This window comes from Pygocentrus nattereri, chromosome 3 (genome assembly GCF_015220715.1).
Source record: "Pygocentrus nattereri isolate fPygNat1 chromosome 3, fPygNat1.pri, whole genome shotgun sequence".
Taxonomy (NCBI): domain Eukaryota; kingdom Metazoa; phylum Chordata; class Actinopteri; order Characiformes; family Serrasalmidae; genus Pygocentrus; species Pygocentrus nattereri.
This window is the reverse complement of record NC_051213.1, coordinates 23,608,941-23,624,789: the sequence shown is the minus strand read 5'-3', so window position 1 is coordinate 23,624,789 and position 15,849 is coordinate 23,608,941. Positions and strand designations below refer to the sequence as shown.

At 40.4% G+C, this 15,849-nt stretch overlaps 1 protein-coding gene across 12 annotated transcripts in view; it reads right to left on the bottom strand.

The window, feature by feature from the left end:
* Positions 1–15,849, bottom strand: part of ptprub (protein tyrosine phosphatase receptor type Ub) — a 252,566-nt gene that overhangs the window by 74,348 nt on the left and 162,369 nt on the right. For all 12 annotated transcript variants that reach the window (XM_037537140.1, XM_037537134.1, XM_037537133.1 and 9 more), the window contains exons 8-10: positions 11,217–11,534; positions 7,983–8,092; positions 736–937 (exon numbers count right to left, since the gene is read on the bottom strand). In XM_037537140.1, coding sequence (XP_037393037.1) covers positions 736–937; positions 7,983–8,092; positions 11,217–11,534 — 630 coding nt within the window. The remainder of the gene's footprint in view (positions 1–735; positions 938–7,982; positions 8,093–11,216; positions 11,535–15,849) is intronic.

Here is a 15,849-nt window from a genome sequence, read left to right as displayed (position 1 = left end):
ACTTTCATCAAATTCTAATCATAATACAATTTTTAAATACAAATAGTTTAAATACAAATAGTTAGAAGCCACACTTTCAACAAAATTTCTCCTTGTTCCAATTAGCTATTACTGAAAACAATTAATATACATTTTCAACATGCTTTTGTTATTGTGTCCTGTCACTTCTAAAAACTGCAGTTCTTTAAAGGGACAGAGTTATGAAAAGAGTTTCTCTTTCTTTGGGAATTTAATGGCTGCCAAGTTTTAATGGGTGAGCTCTATTTGACTGCAGTTCCTGAATCATAATGCAGGGCTTACCAACCTTACCTGCTATATTTTAAAGCACACCCACGCACACACACACACAAACACACATGCACATAAGCACACATGCACACACACATGAGCACACACATACACACACACACACACAGACAGGTTTTCTCTGACTTGCGTTCTTATGGCTTATTCATAGCATTTTAAAACTGTAATGTTCCCGTTGTAGCCCCTCAAATGCTTCCCGAGGCTCTCAGCCAAAACTTCAAAAAACCCTCTAAATGCCACAGATTTCAGTTTAGAGCTAAATTTAAACACTGTTTAATTCATTTAAAGTGCAGAATCCAGTTTTACTGGAATGCTTATTATTCTCTACACATTCAGTAAACTAGACAGAAACACACAGGACTGCACAAACATCAGTCATACACACTTACTTCTCTGCCTCTCACACACACATGCACACATGCTTCTTACCCGAGATGTTGGTGGTGATTTCGGTTAGGGCAGTCTGGCCAAAACCCTTAGCCGTTCGGGCTCGTACAGAGATGAGGTAGGTGGTGCCGGGGTGCAGGTTGGAGAACATGTGGTACGTTTCATTTCTCAGCTTGGAGACAGTGCGCCGCGGGCCTGGCACATTGATGCCAGGGTCAGACGACTCAATGCTCTGGTAACTAATCTGGAATTAGACACATTATATACAGAGAGTAATGTCTACAGTGATGTGATTTTATTTTCTGGTATGGTGATCATGCTGCTGTCACACCTCACAGTTCAAATATGTACAGAGCTCTTAATCTCAAATTTAGCTTTTAAAAACATTGTATTTATTTATTTACTTTTACCTGTCTTTTTTTTTTTAATGTAATTTTTAGTCGTCTGCAATTCCACCCACTGCTACTTAAGACTCTCCCAATCACACAAAACTACCAACGCTAGGAGGGTGAAGGCTAGCACAGGCTTCTTCTGAGACACCTGAAACCAGCCACTGCTTCTTTTCAAACTGCCGCTCAAGCAACGTCACGGGACAGCTGAACGCACTCGGAGGAAAGCGCCAACCACCAGATCTGTTACGTCAGCTAACAGACACCTGCGCTGACTAGCACTGCATTGAGTGATGGGAGGAGAAGGGGGGCCATCCTACCCACCCAGAGAGAGTGAGGCCAATTGTGCTCTCTTGGACTCCCAGCTATAGATGGCTGTAGCATCACCAGGGATCTAACTCGTGATCTCCTGATGATAGGGCCAACACTTAGACTGTTGCGCCACTCTGGAGCCAAAAGCACTTTATTTCAATTTAATAGTGGAATAATTAGGCAAAAAAATCTCATTTACATAATTTTCCTTTAACCCAAATGTAGCTCATCGGCCAAGATATCTTTGGTGTCCATTATCTATGAAAATCAACTAAAGTATTAAATTCAGGCTTGAAGATGGCTATTAATATTGAGATGGCTCTGAGGTAAAAGTTTGTCCATTTTACAGATACCAGCATATGAGAAACTACATAAGCAAGTCTATTTGACATAAACCAAAAAAATATTATAAAAATGAAAACTAGCCATGAAAATGTCCACTGCACCTTGAGCTAAAACTAAATAGTATTACAAAGGGGAAAAAATTGTTTTGATGTTTTCAGTGCATGAAGGACAGTCTAGAAGTGGATTTTTCTTATATATCAGACCTTAAGGCTGAATACCCTGAAGGCTGAATAAGCCTGCAATCCACCTGAGCACATTCTACTGTTGAACTAACATTGCTAAAATTAATCCGATAGAGCAAAAAAAAAAAAAAAAAAAAACAAATAAAAAAATAAAATAAAAAAAAAACCTGAGGAAAATTTCAAACTATTAAGCCCCATGCAATAACATGGAGTTGGTTCCCTTATTACAGCTAAAACAACTTCCCCTCTTCTGGGAAGATTTTTACAAGATTTTGGGGTGTGTCTCTGGGAATTTTTGGCCATTCATCCAGAAGAGCATTTATGAGGTCAGACACTGATGTTGGATGAGAGGGCCTGGCTCACAATCTCTATTCTAGTTCATCCCAAAGGTGTTTAATGGGGTTGAGGTCAGGGCTCTGTGTGGGCAAGTCAAGTTCTTCCACACAAACCTCTCCCAGCCATGCCTTTGTCGACCTTGCTTTTTGCACTGGAGCACAGTCATGCTGGAACAGAAAAGGCTCTTCCCCAAACTGTTCCCACAAAGCTTGGAAGTACACAATTACACAACATATCTTGGTGTGCTGATGCGTTAAGATTTTCTTTCACTGGATATAAGTAAGTAAAATTTATTTATACAGCACTTTCCACAGACGTAGGTCACAAAGTGCTTTACAAAAACAAAATCATTACGTTAAACAAAAGACAAGCATAAAACAAATAAACATAGGATAGAAACCTAATACAGACCAATTACCCAAATGCCTGTTTAAAAAGATAAGTCTTCAGCTGTTTTTTAAAAGAATCGAAAGACCTTAAAAAAGCGGGCAGAGTATTCCATAATCTAGGTGCTATAACCTCAAATTCTCGATCACCACGAGTCTTTAAGTAAGTACGTGGTACAGACAATAATCTTAGATTATTAGACCCGAGAGAGTGAGCTGATAAATGTAGGTGAAGTAAATCAGCCACATATGCAGGAGCTTGCCCATGCAGTGCTCTGTAAGTGAGAGTAAGAATTTTAAACTGGATCCTATATGCAACAGGAAGCCAATAAAGAGATTTTAGTAAGGGGGTTATGTGGGACCTTCTGTTTTACCTTGTAAGTAGTCTTGCAGCAGCATTCTGAATAGCTTGCAAACGACCAAGAGCAAGCATAGTAAGCGAAGAAAAAAAGAGCATTACAATAGTCTAAAGAGATTAAATAAAGGCATGTATAAGAATTTCCAACTCCGCATTTGAAACTACCGATTTCAGTTTACTAATATTTCTTAAATGAAAAAAGCAAGACCTGGTAAACTGCCTAACACGGGTGTCGAACAACAAGGATTGATCAAATATAAAACCTAAATTACGCAAACTCAAGTGGGAGGCAGAGGGAAGAGTCTCAAGACTTTGTTTTATCATGGGGACAACCTTTTCCAGAGCAACAATCAAAACCTCTGATAAGAAATTATCTGTTGTCCAATCCCTGATAGCATTTAAACAGTCTAGAAGCCTGCATAATCTATAAGCCTCAGGGGGTTTAAATGAAATGTAAAGCTGAATACCATCAGCAAATAAATGATAAGCAATATTAAAACTTTTAATAATTGAATTGCCCAAAGGCAACAAGTATAAGGAGAATAACAGGGGTCCCAGAACTGAACCCTGCAGAACACAGCAACATAGTGGAGAGGAATCGGAGACCAATTCTCCAACAGTTACAGTAAAACCTCTCTCAGTAAGATGAGATGTAAACCAATCTAATGCAGTGCCCAATATGCCAACCCAATCATGTAACCTCTTAATCAAATTATAGTGGTCTGCTTTATCAAACACAGAGCTAAGATCGAGTAGTACTAACACAAAACAATCACCTACATCAGAAGACATTAAAATATCATTTGAAACCCTCAAGAGAGTAGTCTCTGTAAAGTGCTGTTTCCAAAACCCAGACTGAAACTTCAGAATCATCATAAATATTATGTCTCTCCAATGCAGCAGTGAGTTGATTTACCACAATTTTTTCTAAGATTTTTGAGAAGAATGAGAGTTTAGATATAGGCCGAAAGTTTGTAAGCATAGCAGGGTCTAAATTAGGTTTTTTCACTACTGGCTGAATTGTAGCATGTTTGAAGTAAGAAGGAACACATCCTGTAGTCAATGAAGAATTTATAATAGCTAATACCGCAGGACCAATAATTGGTAACACTTTAAAAATAACGAAGATGGTATTACATCCAGAGAGCTAGAAGATGGCTTCAATTTCCTAGTCAAAACCAACAGATCCTCTAAACTAACAGGTTGGAAAGAGTCCAGAACAGTAAGAGATACAGGGGGACTAGTACTGGCTGAACAAGACACAGGCTGAATACTGGACCTAATAGCCATTACCTTATCAACAAAGTAAGTAAGAAAATTATTACAGTCATCAACAGAGTAACAAGGTAATATGGATGGAGGTGCTGAAACAATGTTATTTATAGTATCAAATAAAATCTTTGGATTTCTCTTTGAAGAAGAAATTAAATTAAGTAAGTAAGTGATACTTCTTTGATCCCACAAGCGGGGAAATTCCACCTCCGCATTTAACCCATCTGTGAAGTGAAACACCACATACACACCAGTGAACACACACACTAGGGGGCAGTGAGCACACTTGCCCAGAGCGGTGGGCAGCCCTATCCACAGCGCCCGGGGAGCAGGTGGGGGTTAGGTTAGGTGTCTTGCTCAAGGACACCTCAGTCATGGACTGTCGGCCCTGGGGATCGAACCGGCGACCTTCCGGTCACAGGGCCAGTTCCCTAACCTCCAGCCCACGACTGCCCCAATAAGATCTAAAATTAGCAAAATAAACAGACTGGACTTCCTTTACTGATGCATTAAATGTAGAAAGTTGAAAATCTTCAAAGTATAAACAGTGCACTTCTAGCCCAGTTGCTTTCCATAAAGGTTCAGTCTTGCGACACTCAGACATAAGGGGTCTAGGCCAACCCTTGAAAAACAACCCATAGCATTATCCCTCCTCCACCAAACTTTACAGTTGGCACAACACAGTCAGGCAGGTAAGGTTTTCCTGGCATTCACAAAACCAAGATTTGTCCATCAGACTGCCAAATAGGGAAACAGGACTCATCACTCCACAGAATATATTTTCCCTGCTCCAGAGTCCAGTGGCAGCATGCTTTACAAGGGACACTCCTGACTGCGTCATGTACAGGGCTTGCCTGTCATTATCTGCCCTTTACCACTGATTTTGAACTGCTCCCAAATTCCTTGTGAAAATTGTGTTTCTTCATTATTATGCTGTTGTCAATGCTTTGAAGACGTATATTTTAAATATACTGTGTCCATTATTGATTCAGTAATGCAGTAAAGCATTTTATTCTCCAATATAGGACAATCCTGTATTATAAGGGATGGGTGGCAACCCTAGAAGCCACACACATCTTGGCTGACATGTTTGGAGTAAAGGGAAAAATGTGTACCAAACAATACATTTAGCATTATTTACACCTTTCACAACTCTTTGTGCTAAGACAAGCATCCATGCTATGTGCATATGCAGTAAATCTGTAAAGAACAACATAGCGATGCACTAGGAGATTGAGTGTTACAGATGAAAGCCAGGGCTGATGGATTCTGATTCACTTTATTCATCACCTTTTTGATGGAGACCAAGGGCTGGTGGAGATTAGCACAGAGAGACTTATAATACCCATGTGCTCCTGATAAGTATGTGGAGAGGATTTGGAAGCGCTCAATGCCTCTGCACACAGCCCCTTTTGTGCTCTCCATATAGAAGGTATGGAGGATAGCAGTGGGAGGGAACCAGGAGGACCTGCCAGCCCCCCCAGGATCCACTGTCCTGCTCGACGGGGCTCAGAGAAAAACGGTCAATGCCGTAATCTGAGAGCAATAAGAGAGGATTTCACCTGGTGCCATATAAAGCTCTGCCCTCTCTCTTTCTCTCTTACTCTCTCTCTCTTTCTCTCCTTCTCTTTGCCTGAAGAGATCTGGATGATTCTGCCACACAAAAAAAACACCCCAGCTGCCACTTTATATGTCAAGCTACAAATCCCATTTAATAACATCCTTGAGACGACATTGAAAGATGCAGGGCCTAGTAGGCTTGAGGACAGAGGGGGCGCAGCTAGTGAGGAGAGGTAAATCCGAGTGACATGATAGGTGAAAACTTCACGGGCGGCGGACGGATGCCCGATGGAAGAGGTGACATTCAACAAGAAGAGGTGATCAGACAACTCCACCGACTTCGTGTGGGCCATAAATAAAAGGAACCTTCGCTCTAGACGTGAGACAGTTTAATGTCTGACAGAGGCAGAGCTATTTTGGCGACAGACTAAGAGGAGCATGGCTGTGGGAAAGGGTGATGGTCAAGCAGCTGTGAGCAGAGTGAAGGAAGAAACAAAAGAACAGAGGAGCAGAGAGGCAGATGCTGACTGTGAAAGACCTGCTGGATCTCCAGCAAACTCACCACTGTGGCTGATAAATTAGGAAATATACCGAAAGTCTGCAAAACAGTTCAAGCCTCATCTCTGTTTCTATTCCTGACCCTTGTTTTCCATCACATCTGCCCTAACAACCAGTAGCAAACTCACTTTTCCAAACACTTGAAGGCTATTAGTTAGTAATATGGAATCCTAAACATACACATTTGTGTTAGTTCATATTTATATATCTCTGTAATGAAGACTTTTGAGTTAAACATTATTCTGTCACTTACAGTCAACTTAGTTGGTACAGGAGGGACCAATTAGAGAAGGGCTGTTCTTCCAGCTCTGAAGCCACAGGCAGAATGCATGGCCAGGTCCCAGTCACTGATTTGAACATGCTGATAAACCTCAATGGGCCTGCACCCAGCAGTAAGCAGACTATAACAATTCAGCACTTACAGCTACCTGAGATAGGCCACTTAATAAGCCAAGAGTATACAAATTCACATGGGAGCATTTGTGGCAGACGCCTTTCATTAAAATAACTCACCAACCTGTCAAGCAAACGCAGCAAGTTCATGCTGCATCATTCTAATAGCCACACATTTATGTCTATGAGTTTTTTTTCCCACTGCAAGTAATCTTTCAGTCCTTGCTTTTTACTCACTCCTCTATCCTATATTTTTCTTGTATTGTATTTCTTGTATTTTACTTTTGGGTTTATGTACAAAAAAATAAATTTTTTATTCATACAAGACCATTTTTCCCAATTTCCCTTCCCTTAGAATTAAACAGGCTGTTACACGATTGATATTTGTAAATGACCCCTGTTCTGATAGGCCAGCCTTTACTGCGTCTCATTCAAAAAGTCTAAAATGCTTTAAATTGTTTAAACACCTACATTTCCACATATGGGCTGCATAGACCAGAAAGTGAGAGATCTGTTTAAACACTACTTCAAATTTTCTTATTTCAAAAAGCAAAGAACATTAGGTTTTTTTCACAAATTGGGCCCTTTAACAAATTTTCTGCAAATACACTGGAACACAAGAGACTCTCCAGCCTGTGAACACAGGTATTCATTGACTATCATGAGTAAAGGCAAACGGAATGTTATGGCTTTGTGGCTTGGAATCTGTGGTGAGGGTTTGAGACCAGACCACCCACACAACCCCTACCAAAAGACAGACATACACAGACAGACAAAGGAGGAATGAGGGTGGTTGTCAGAATAATTGCTACAATGGTGGCCTAAGTGATAATTATCTGAGTAAACACACTTGAACTCTGGTTGGAAACTCTATCCTGAGAGCAGCACCCTGCAGCTAAACACCCCAAGTTAGTGATGACAAATTCATGGCTCCTTTGCACTGATTTTTTTTAAATAATTTTTTTTGTGCTACGCCCTTTGAAATAGTGCATAACAAACAGAGTAAGCCGTGTTTATTTATACAGTTAAAGGAACACTTTACAAAAGAATCAAGTTTGCGTAATTTTCTCCCTTCTCCAAATGTATTTGATTGGTCAAAAGCTTAGCTGGCTGAACACATTTTGGGTAAGGAGAAATTTCTGTGAATTTATCAGTGAACCACTTTTTTAAAATGAACGACTAGACAATAGCAACATACCTCATACTGAGTGATGAGACCATTGGGTTCCACTGGTTCCTCCCATTTGAGGAAGATCATGTCATCTAGAGGGGTGAAAGTCAGGGACTCTGGGGCGATTCCTCCAGGAACTGTGAGAGATTAGTTTAAGATTTGTGTGTCAAGGGACTGGGGCTTGATCATATTAAGACTGTAAAACATTTCACTGTAAATTTACAGTAAGTTATTGGTTAGTAGTTGTTCAGTTATTTACTGAACCACATTAACAGCAAATAATAGTACTACATCAACCTTATACTGTGACTTCACAGTCATCTGGACTACAAGATTACTATGATGTAGTTGTATTCTACTTTACACTCACGGAAATAAGATGTAATTACAATGTCTCCAGGACTTTAATGTAAATTTGCATTTCCAAAAAAATACATAATTTTACCCCACCTATAAATATTTAAAACATTAAAAAATTTTTAAAACACCAAAACCTGAAATGTCAAAATAAAAAGTCTTAAAATATTTTTATTCACATATTAACACTTTAACTTTTAGCTGCTATCACATCCAATGAAAGATGAACATCAGCTGCACAGGAATTTGTTGTGTTATTACAGAAAATATACAAAGATGAGTTGATTTCACAATGAAATGATGAATACAGTATTTTACTTTGAAAAACATGTGCTAAATGTTTTCACATCCTGATAATAACTAGCAGCAAATACACAGCAAGATATCCAATGCTTACAGAGTTTGCATCTATGTAAACTGTTAATTTTGTGGGTGTTATTTTATATTTATCTTTATTCTGTAGCATACTGTCAGTGTACCAAGATCAGTGTTTTGCTACAAGTTGACACTCATCTCTACGGTCATAGCTAAGCACCACGACAACATGTTCTAATATTACATTATGTGATTGTCAAACAGCTTTAGGAAAGAAAGCTGTTCAGCTTTAGATAGAGACTAAGGTTGAGCACAAAACAAAGAACATAAAGAGCATAATGCAAAACAATGAATGACCATGAAGAGCATCTGACAGCCATCAAAGGAAGAGCAATATGAGGACCTCTAATCCTGGGTAGGGTGAATTCTCTCATTACAAAGCTGATAGATTAACAATGACTTCCACACATCACTGAGGCACAGCAAATTAAAACTGATGGCTATTTTTAACAGCATAAAAGAAGTGATTGAGACACAGACACAGAGCCTTTAAGCTTAGCTAAATGACAGAGACAGAAAAAGCAATACTCAACAGTGGGCAAGGCCAGTTTACACAGAAGAGAAGCAATTATGCTTTAGAAAGAGCAGGCAATGTGGCACTCATGTCTACACAGCTTTCACAAATGGCAACATAAAGCTGCAGTGAGTGACTCGCAATGCAGTGCTGAAGTTGATAAGAGGGCTCCTCATTTAGCCCTGCAGTATTAGCATAGAGCTATTAACACTGAGAAGGGAAAGAGTTGGAGTCAGAGAGTTAGACAGACTAGAAAAAAAGGAGAAACAGAGACTAGAGAGATGACAAACTAGTGCAGCAAAGCATCATTATTTTTTTCTGAGTTTAGTCTTCAGAAAAGACCTTTAGACATTAGACCTAAGTGTATGCAAGAACAGAGAAAGCTGATGTGCATGGGCACCAACTTATGTTAAATATTTAAACATAGACAGTACTGTGTTTTATGAATTATATTTTATTAAGCTCAAACACTGTGCAAGCTTTAATGTACAGCCTAAGGTTTGCTTAAAACCCACCAGAAGCTGAAACTGACCCAAAATGTGTCTAAACGGAAACAAGGGCAAAAAACACAACACATTTAGTAAAATAATCGCTACATCTGTAAGATGTTATAAATAAACTCATAGTGCTTGTTTCTGCCTCTTATAATTTAGCACCCCTCCCATCATTCAGTGTGATACTAGTCAGCACAGGTGTCTGTTAGCTGACGTAATAGAGTTGGCAGTTGGTGCTTTCCTCCAAGCGCGTTCAGCTGTCCAATGACATTACGTGAGTGGCAGTTTGAAAAGATGTGGTGGTGCTTCACAGGTCTAAGAAGAAGCCTGTGCTAGCCTTTGCCTTCCTTGCGCTGGTGGTATCATGTGACTGGAGGAGTCCTAACTAGTGGGTGAAATACTAAAAAAAAAACACAACTAAAAAAAACCCCATGCTTAAAAACCATACTGTTGCATACAATTTCACTATAGCAGTCTCTGTGCAATTACATTATATATCTTCTCAAGCTTTGTACTAGGCCTGGGTGGGTGGGGCATTCTTTAGTTTTTGGGGGGGACAAACAACCCAACGTCCTCCTTAATTGGTGCCCATGGGCGTAGGCACAGACATCACATAAAAAAAATATTAAAATTACCTTTAATTTTTGTCTGAATTTCTTTGGAAGGTTTACATAAAACAGAATATGCCATAACGTAGCAGCATGAAATGACAATATGCACATATAACTTAAACAGTGCACGACTACTGTAGGCTTTGAAAATATATAAATAAAACATTAATCAAAAACACACACAGGTCTTCACTATGCTGAATTTAAAAGTGCACTTGTTTTATTAGTTTTAGCATTGGGATGATCCTAAAATCTCGGGGTGCTGGAGCCCCCTTAGCAACCTTATTTCCACCTTATATGTGTGCAGGATATGATGGAGAGAGAAAACATTTAGATGCACTGAATCACTTTCTGCTGTGACAACCTACAAGGAAGAGTTGCTGATTGAAGCTTTTGAAAAGTGTTGATAATGGAGGCTTTTCTCTCTCACACACACAGACTAACACGCAAATACAGTGCTTTGCAAGCACACCAAAAAGCTTGTGTTTTGTCTTTTATTTTCCCAATGGAAAAAATGATTTGTCCTTCATCCAGGAATCTTAATGCTGTTATGGCCAGATATAATGCAGAAATAAGCACAAAATATCCCCCTTCTAGCTCCTCTGCGAGCCTTTGTGAGAATAATTAATTTTTCATCCACATCCATAGAACAGGGTATGCGTCTTTATTATGCTGATGCTGACTGGATCAGAGAGAATTGTTTTTACTCGTACTTTTCCCTAGACAGGCATCAGGAGATGAATGAAGACAAGTTGAGACTGCCAAGCCTTTCCTGCTTCCGCTCAGTGCTGAAGAAGAGCTTGCCAAACCACAGCAAAGTTTTATGGAGTCTGTTTTATTTACAGTACATTTGTGTGTGATAAATCAAATCCCTGATAATTTAACTGCTACTAATGATAGCATTTCTCACCGTCTTCCTCCATCTGGAAGGTGACCTCTTTGCCCTCTTTCTTGCCCTCAGTGTTGGCGAGGGCCAGGCGGACGTGGATGGTGTGATAGGGCGGCAGATCTCGGAGGGTGAAGCGTGAGGTATTGTGTTCCACAGCTAGGCACTCTCTGACCGTGGTGTTATGTCCGCCACCGCCCCCTGCTGTGGCGTAGCGGTAGCACAGCGAGACAGAGTAGGTGTGGCAGCGTGTCAGGTTAAAGGCCAGTGGCTCCCACTGAAGAGTCAGTTGACGAGCCTGGACATCTATTGCTCTTAGACCACGCAGTGCCCTCATAGGCTCTGAGAGAAAGACAGAGAGAAAAAGGGTTATAATGTAACTGTTATTTCTTGCCTTTGTCATTTCACAAATCTGTCTTTTATGTAGAATATTCGGTGCTACCCCTTTTCTTAAAAGTAAATGCCATCATTGTTTTTTTTTTCAAAATATGGACATAATTCAGCTGTTGAGATGTAAACAAATTCATTAGTGTGATTTAATGTGAAATGCTGAACTGTAGAGAAACATATTGACTCCTACTTCTTTACAATGAGGGTGACAGCAGCCATGGATTGCAATATTTACAAAACAAACATCATCTTTTTAACTATCCAAAGTCAGTGACCCTACTGACTTCTTATAAGCTAATGGTGATAATGTTACAATTGTGGCAAATCAGAAAATATAAGTTGTGTTTGAGGACTATTTTGCCTTACAACGCTCTGCACGCATCACTCTGTCATTATTATTTTTTTTTTTAATGCATTTTAGGCCAAAGTCTTATCTCAAAACTATTGTAGAACTGTCTCAGGTAGTGTAATTGTAACCATTACTGGCAATTATTTTCTGTGAAGTAGCTTTTAGAAGCATTCAATGCTTTGAATATCTGATTCCTGCCAGCATCACTAAAAGTGTTACTCTAAAATTGAGAGTTTCATATGAAATCACTCAGAATGACTTCAAATAATTATCTCAAGATGGTTTAACCTCTTGCAATCCTAAGTTTATTACATACTAAAGCAGGCCCTGACCTGTTAGTTAATTTTGCAGAAATCCTTTAAAAAAATCAGTAGATGTCTCTACTGTCTCTAAAGCAATCATGATAGTGAACATGAAATGCACAATTGACACAATTTTTCATTTGTGACACGTGAAAAACATGACAAACTGAAAAGCAAAACCTTCATTACACTGTTCTGACACTGCTGTCATTGTAACTGGTCTTGGAAGCTCCTGGGTAAAGTTGTCTGTGAATGCTGATCCACATGCAGGGAAGGCAATGGAGTCACCCACACCCACTTTCTAAGCCGCTTCTCCCCCCTGCGCGACCCTGGGGTATGCTGGAGCCTATCCCAGCGGTCATCTGGTATCTGGTGGACAGGTCGCCAGACCACCAGACACACACACACACACACACACACACACACACACACACACACTAGCATGTCCAGTTGGCCTAATTGCTTGTCTCTGGACTGTGGGAGGAAACCCACACAGATATGGGGAGAACATGCAAACTCCACACAGAAAGGACCCCGGTTACCCGGCCGGGGAATCGAACCCAGGCCCTTCTTGCTGTGTGGCGACAGCACTACCCACCGTGCCCAAAATTCAATGATGCATTTATCATTTCATTGCATTGAAAGCACAATGAAATGTATTGTACTTGTGGATTGCTTTTGAAGGTGGACTACATTCACATCTAACATAAATTCTGTATCTAATTCTTAAAAAAGCAAATCCTCCACTAACTGTTTTTCAGTTAACTGATGCCACTCATCACTAACAAAAATGCTTATCATTTCTGTACTATATTTCATGTAGTTTCTCCTGTTATGACTGCTTTCAGATCTGGGCTCATATTCATACAGTCTATATGAATGCTGGTCTAGGATTCCTGCTTTATTTATAACGACCTTACAGAAAGATCCTAGATCAGCACTTCTAATCTAAGATCTTTAAGAATACAGAGCCATGGGACCGTCTGCATAGTCCATGTGCATCTACAATTCATTAGAAAACCACTTTGTAGCTTGTTAGCAACCTGTAGGGGGCACCACCATGTCCAAAACAGGTCTCCTGCTACCAAGTGTGAAACGCATGTCAATTAAGTTAATTAATAGGACAGGCTGTTGGTTACCCTCTCTCTCTTCCACCATTTCCCACCTACGTGTCACTGAGCAAATGAAGTGCCTGCCTGCTCCTTGCCTAGGGGCCATGCGGCGGCAAAAATACAAGCCCCAACCAAGGACATCCAATTCTGCCAGTTATTGTTACTGCTGGGTCATTGTATCCAACTGCTTATTTTTAGAATTCCACTGCTTATGCATGGTTACTGCTGGGTTAATGCTGCTTTCATTTGGCTGGTGCAAAAGCCCATGCAAAAAGCCCATTTTGGCCTGCTAAGGCCACGCAACAGTGGCTGAGGAGACAGAGAGGACCACTGTCCTCAAGAGCACAGTCACCCCTGTGTTTCTGAGACAGGCGCAGGCAACGAAGTGGGTGAGTAAAGGACACTATTGCACACCATCAATGAATGCATTTGTCATGCTCCATTATTAACAAAATCAATGCATTTTTGTCAAACAATATTTCTCATAATACATTGTATTCCTTTGTTCTTTTAATGGAAGGGGGGCTGTGACTAATGGCCCTGAGCAAGAGGCAGTGACAGAGGAGAAAGTATAAGGTTACTGCCCAAGGTCTTTATTTTTCTCCAGGAGCCTCCTCTTAAAGGCCATCTTACTGCACTGCAGGCATTTTACTTAAGACACAATTTCTTAAGACATTCAAAGGCTAGCCCAGCACGACATAGAGGAAGTTGGCTTCTGAAACGGAAATGTAACTACATCTAATATATGACATTAAATCATTACAGTTCATACTGTAAATCAATACAATAGCATTCTCAGAAATCAAACTCCTTTCACAGTGAAATAGTGTTATGCAAGCCATAGTATGCACTACATTTATTCCATCTTTAGAGAATATTCAGTAAATCAGAGACAACCGAACAAAGCCTCTTCGTAGATATTTACTAAGAAGCCATGTACCTAAGTGCTTTGGCTAGCAGAGGTATCGGTCAGCAGGAAACACAAGCAAATAGAGTGTTGATTGTCTTAATGAAGCTATTGATTGTTAGTTAAAAGCAAACACATTGGGTGCTCTTGGCTCATGTTCTCGTGAAAACACAACCCAAACGTCTACACAGTGCTCATTGAGGGTCTCAAAGTGGGCTATTGTGCCACTCCACTTCCCTTAACCCGGTTCAGAGGCTTTGTCAGCCTGCCAGCCTACACCGTGGGCACCCACTCCTTGGCATCATTCTGAAATGGGACAGAACACAGTAAGGGTAGCCAAAGGCCTAGAGCAGCGTACTGATCGCCCCGGGACAGCTGGGAATCCAAATGGGCCAATTTCCGCCTTATTACTCCAGGTAATGTTGATGCATGGGGAAGCTTTCTGGACTCCTGCTCAGATGGTGGACTGTAGGGTGTTGGTAAGGATTTGGCCAACACAGCCTGAAATAAAGGCCTGGGGGGGAAACTGTTGTGAATTTAAGACACAGATTCACCGAGGTCAGAGAACTCTAGTCAATTTATCACTCATGGATGAAGAACAGACTACTTACTTAGCTTACTACCCTTTTGCCAGATTACTCAAACAAGGAGCAAGCCTGACACCATTCTACCCTTACTAAGCAGAGGATTACACAGAATTTAAAGGAAACAAATACACAGAGATATTTGTTCATAGTTAGGAGTTGATACATTGTAAAACGGTATTGGCATGATGAAAGACCACCCTGAGTTTCTCTCATTGTTTTGACAGAAGAGTGCTCTGGTGTGGAATGGAGCTGAACCATTTGATCTCAGGTGGCTGAGATGTCCTGTACTGGTCTACATCAGCAGCACTGTCAACCGGAAGGGGGGCCTCTCCATTGCTGTTTTAATCCTTTGAGGTCTACAGCTATTACTGTAATTTTACTATACATCAGATTTACTATAATTATATTTAACTGCATAATTAATGCCTCAGTATGTTCCTTATTACATATATGTTACAGAGTATCAGTAACGAGGCGACAGGGTTCAGATGAATGTGGATGATTAGGCAAACAAAGTTTAATATCGTAGGCAGCAAAGAGATTGGTCAAAAACATGCAAAGGACATCCAAAACGATAGTCAACATGAAGCGTCCAAAAACCCAGGAGTAGACAAAATCGTGTTCGAAACACGAGCTCAAAGTCCAAACACGGAATAGCAAAACCAGCAGGCAAAAGTACAAAAGGTTATAGTGAAAAGACACAATCGGTATAAACGAAGATAGGGTCATAACATGTAGTCATAGAGAATCGTAAACAATGCTTAGTATGTCCTGAGCGAGAGAAACAATACCTTGCATCGGTTCCGCCTACTGCCCGGGCTTAAATACCAAATGTGTAGGTCAACCTACACAGGTGTGTTTACTCAATAATCAGGGGACTGTGAGCGCTGGTAGTGTCGCGGACTATTGTCCAGAGTCATGTAGTTTCCCGAATCCGTCTGGGAAATGGAGTCTGTGTCTGTCTGAGGCGTGACAGTATCACAAATTGATTTACATTGTTTGAATTACAG